The sequence below is a fragment of the Dinoponera quadriceps genome, unplaced genomic scaffold (assembly GCF_001313825.1).
Source record: "Dinoponera quadriceps isolate SergipeBrazil2010 unplaced genomic scaffold, ASM131382v1 scaffold6073, whole genome shotgun sequence".
Classification (NCBI taxonomy): domain Eukaryota; kingdom Metazoa; phylum Arthropoda; class Insecta; order Hymenoptera; family Formicidae; genus Dinoponera; species Dinoponera quadriceps.
Genome location: NW_014561846.1, coordinates 74874 through 78602, shown reverse-complemented (window position 1 = coordinate 78602; position 3729 = coordinate 74874). Strand labels below are relative to the sequence as shown.

Here is a 3729-nt window from a genome sequence, read left to right as displayed (position 1 = left end):
ACCGCCCCGAAAGAACCGTTTTAATCGAAATGCGATGCACGCATTCGTGTAATTTCGTAATCACCTCACATAGTAGCAGCAGCAAGAGCAGCGAGGGACGGCTAGGCTAAATTGAAAAACACAACTCTCGGTTCAATCTACGCTAAAAACCGATGAGCATAAAGTTTCGCCGTCGCGAGAATGATGCGATAAACGATTGCGCGCTACCGCGCAAAGCTTCGGCGTTAACGCGTTTAAATGTTTTTACGATAATCTGCATAACGCACGACGATATCGAAAGTTCAAAAGCTCAAAAGGGAGAGGATGGTACGCGCGCTGTAACGAGTATAATTACTGCGAATTGATTGCCGCGCGGAAATAACTGGGATCGCTTATAAATTCAATGTGAATATTCATCGCGCGTATTTATGTTGCGAGGAATTGCAATTGCTAATTGAATGCAACTTTCGTGTGTCAATTTTTTCGTACGATTATGAAATGTTCGGTAAGGATGTAACGGCCGATGTGTTGTCTCTAATTCTCGGTGTTAAAGGTATCGATAAATAAATCGTGTATATCGATTTTTCTACGATTCTGCCATACGAACGAATATAAGTTTTTTACTGATTGTAGCATTGAAATCTTGGCATAAACAAATTGTATTATTCTGTCGATTCTTCGACATCACTTTATTGATAAGTGCGGATTAACATGCTAAATATTGCTTATTGAAACAAATATACAGGATCCCGTGGTGTGCAAGTAGAACGGGCAAAACTGAACGGCATTTTGCGCAACAGTTAATGAGAATTTAATTATTATTTAGTCTGAAACTCATTGCAACTGTTGCAACATTTCTGTACATATATTATTGTCCCATCTAACATGTTGGAAGGAGGACCATCGATAAAACAGACAAGAAGAACTCTCTAAAAACATCTCTAAAGGAGTTCATTCTGGATAAAAGAAACTCTCTTCTCTTTTTATCGAAAAGTAACTGATTATTTTTTGATATTTTTAAATTTGATTAATCCTTGTGGCAATAGTTCTTTTCTAACTCCATATTATTAAATTTCATTACCAAACTTATTGACTCCTGTACGGATATATATATATATATATACGTATTTTGTGTTGAAGTATATCTCGTTCAAGTTTTTACTTTTCAATAATATATTTTATGGGATTTTTAACCTCTATTGATAAATAAAGAAATAATTTACATACCGCGTTGTGCAATCCTGTTACTGAAAAATGGAAAAAAAGATTTTTTCGTTGTGTTGCATTATGACCTCGATTTATCGTTTAAGACAGTGGCGGCTCGTAGCGGAAAACTAATTGAAGTAACAAGTTACTGAGACTCTAAATTCTTTTTTACCGACACTCGAACCCTAAATAGTCGAATCTTTTTTAACCGGAACTCAAACCATTTAGCTGAGATCCAAACCCGTTAGGAGTAAGAAGCCTTCTTATGACACTACCAGATAGCGCCACACGTCTAGTTATGTTTTAACAAACTGGTGAATCGATTATTATATTAGTTAATTTTATTATCTTATCAGTTCCAGAAATTTCTTCTAAAGCGTGTGATCACATTTGGAAATTTTACTTACCTGTCTTTTTCTAGTACGTTATAAAATTCACTTGAATGAATGAGACGCTTGAATGTACAAGTGTTGCGCTCTATCGCTGAATGATATCATCAGTCGTGTTATTAAAGTGTCTTCGACAATCACACGTAGCGTGGAAATCCTCGGTACGATTGTGGTGTGTTATACGCGAGTATAAACCAAAGTATATAAAATAGAACATTCGGTGTAGAATATTTCACTGTGATAATGACGAAGAAAATATACTTCATCATTTCCCTTTTGAATATTTTGGTGTGCCAAGGTACAATGCAACGCTTTATTTTTGTACAACAGGGCGTGGCTGAAACACGTCACTTTATTGCTGTGAGTTAACAACATTTCAATTGCAGGAAACAGTTTATACTGTTATAGGTGTAACAGTAATCATCCTGGATGTGGAACACCTTTAAATTGGTTATGGTATTGGGGAGAAGTCTGTCCGGAATATGACGACAAGTGTGTGAAGATATTGGAACGTAAAGGAGGTGACTATTCATTCATTTGCAAGATAATTTTTCAACATCTTTGGCTAATTTTATTAAAATTAGATATATGTATAATTGTGGAATTTTTTTTCAGCCGAGACAATCATTACACGTGAGTGCTTGAGCTCTGTACGTAGCTTCAGAACAGATATTCCTGCCGATCACTATGAAGGTTGTAGACCCGCTGCTAAAGATGTACGATTAGGGCATTATGTCAATAACAGTATTCATCAGTTAGATATTCACCGCGACTATTACGATGAGGTTACTTGGTGTTTCTGCTATTTTGATAATAGATGTAATGATGCGGGAAGTGTTGCTGTTTCAATGCTACTTTTATCTTTAGGAATTGCTGTACATTATTTTACATCTTGAAACTGTCATAAAATATCTCTTGCAGAATCTCATATTTACTTTTTAAACTTACTAGGAATTACAAAGGCTTCTTTGCATTTATAACACAAAGGATAAATCAACACATCATTTTTAATGATTTAGGTTATATATGGACATATTGAGATATGTGTTCATTTACCTTTAAGTAACTAAAACTTGCGCAACCATTGAAAATACATAAGATTTCATGATTTAGGATATGACATCAAGGTTTAGAATTTTACAACATTTTGATATATTCAATATTTGTATTTATATTAATATAGCGTATAGTGTATCACACATCTTATGACGATGTATTTTAACTTACGTTAACTATACATAATCCATATTATTAACCTCTTGAGTGTTGTGAATGTATGTTTAACAAATGCTGTCGGTGTGGACTGTGCACGCAGCCTATGAATTTCTTTGACTTATACCTTCAAGTATCAGTTATCAACTGGGTACTTATATATGTGTGTTCTTTCACATGTTTTAACGATAGTAACAAATGAAATAATTTGATTTGTCTCGGTTCATTGATTCGATTTTTCAACGAGTTTTTTCATTGGTTGACAGTCTAAAATATATCCTCAGCGATTGTTCAGCTCTGAAATACTGCTCACTCAAAATGTTAATATACATTTGGATAGGATAATATAAAGGATTTATGTTAACATATTCATAATATTTTTTAAAACGAGATTGTTACATATCGCACAGCCGTCCATTAATATAGTAAATGAAATGAAATATATATATATATATAATACTTGCATGTATGTTTATCATACGAGATTGCAAGAGGCGTAATACTATAACTATTCTTTTTTTTTAATAAGAACAGAAAAGTAAATATACTATAAATTTACTTGAATTATATATATATACAATTTGCAAAACAGAATTATTACATATCGCACAGCCGTCCATTCGTACAACTACACATCTTTATTTAGAAAATGTTATAATTCATCTGAATTTTTAGAATCACTTTATGTAACAAGTACAAATTTATTCTTAACATTCTACTATATTTTCCGCTATATTATAATTTTATATCGATTTTGTAAATTTTTAATATTACAATATATAGCATTTGTAAAATATATTTCCCAGATATTGTTTCCTAAGCCAGTAAATCCTTCTTTGCGTCAGGATAATTTTTGATTGTACATAAATTTATATTCCATTATAATTTATACATCTCAGAATATTACTTCAGGTTACAGCATTTTTATTACTTATCTTTAATT

General features: G+C 32.6%; 1 protein-coding gene across 1 annotated transcript; it reads left to right on the top strand.

Moving 5' to 3' along the window:
• Positions 1-1480: 1480 nt before the first annotated feature.
• On the top strand, positions 1481-3714 carry LOC106751066. The gene is made up of 3 exons (XM_014631845.1): positions 1481-1872; positions 1961-2095; positions 2190-3714. Exons 1-3 carry the CDS (start codon positions 1818-1820, stop codon positions 2468-2470), a joined length of 471 nt encoding a protein of 156 aa, XP_014487331.1. The 5' UTR covers positions 1481-1817; the 3' UTR covers positions 2471-3714.
• Positions 3715-3729: the final 15 nt, after the last annotated feature.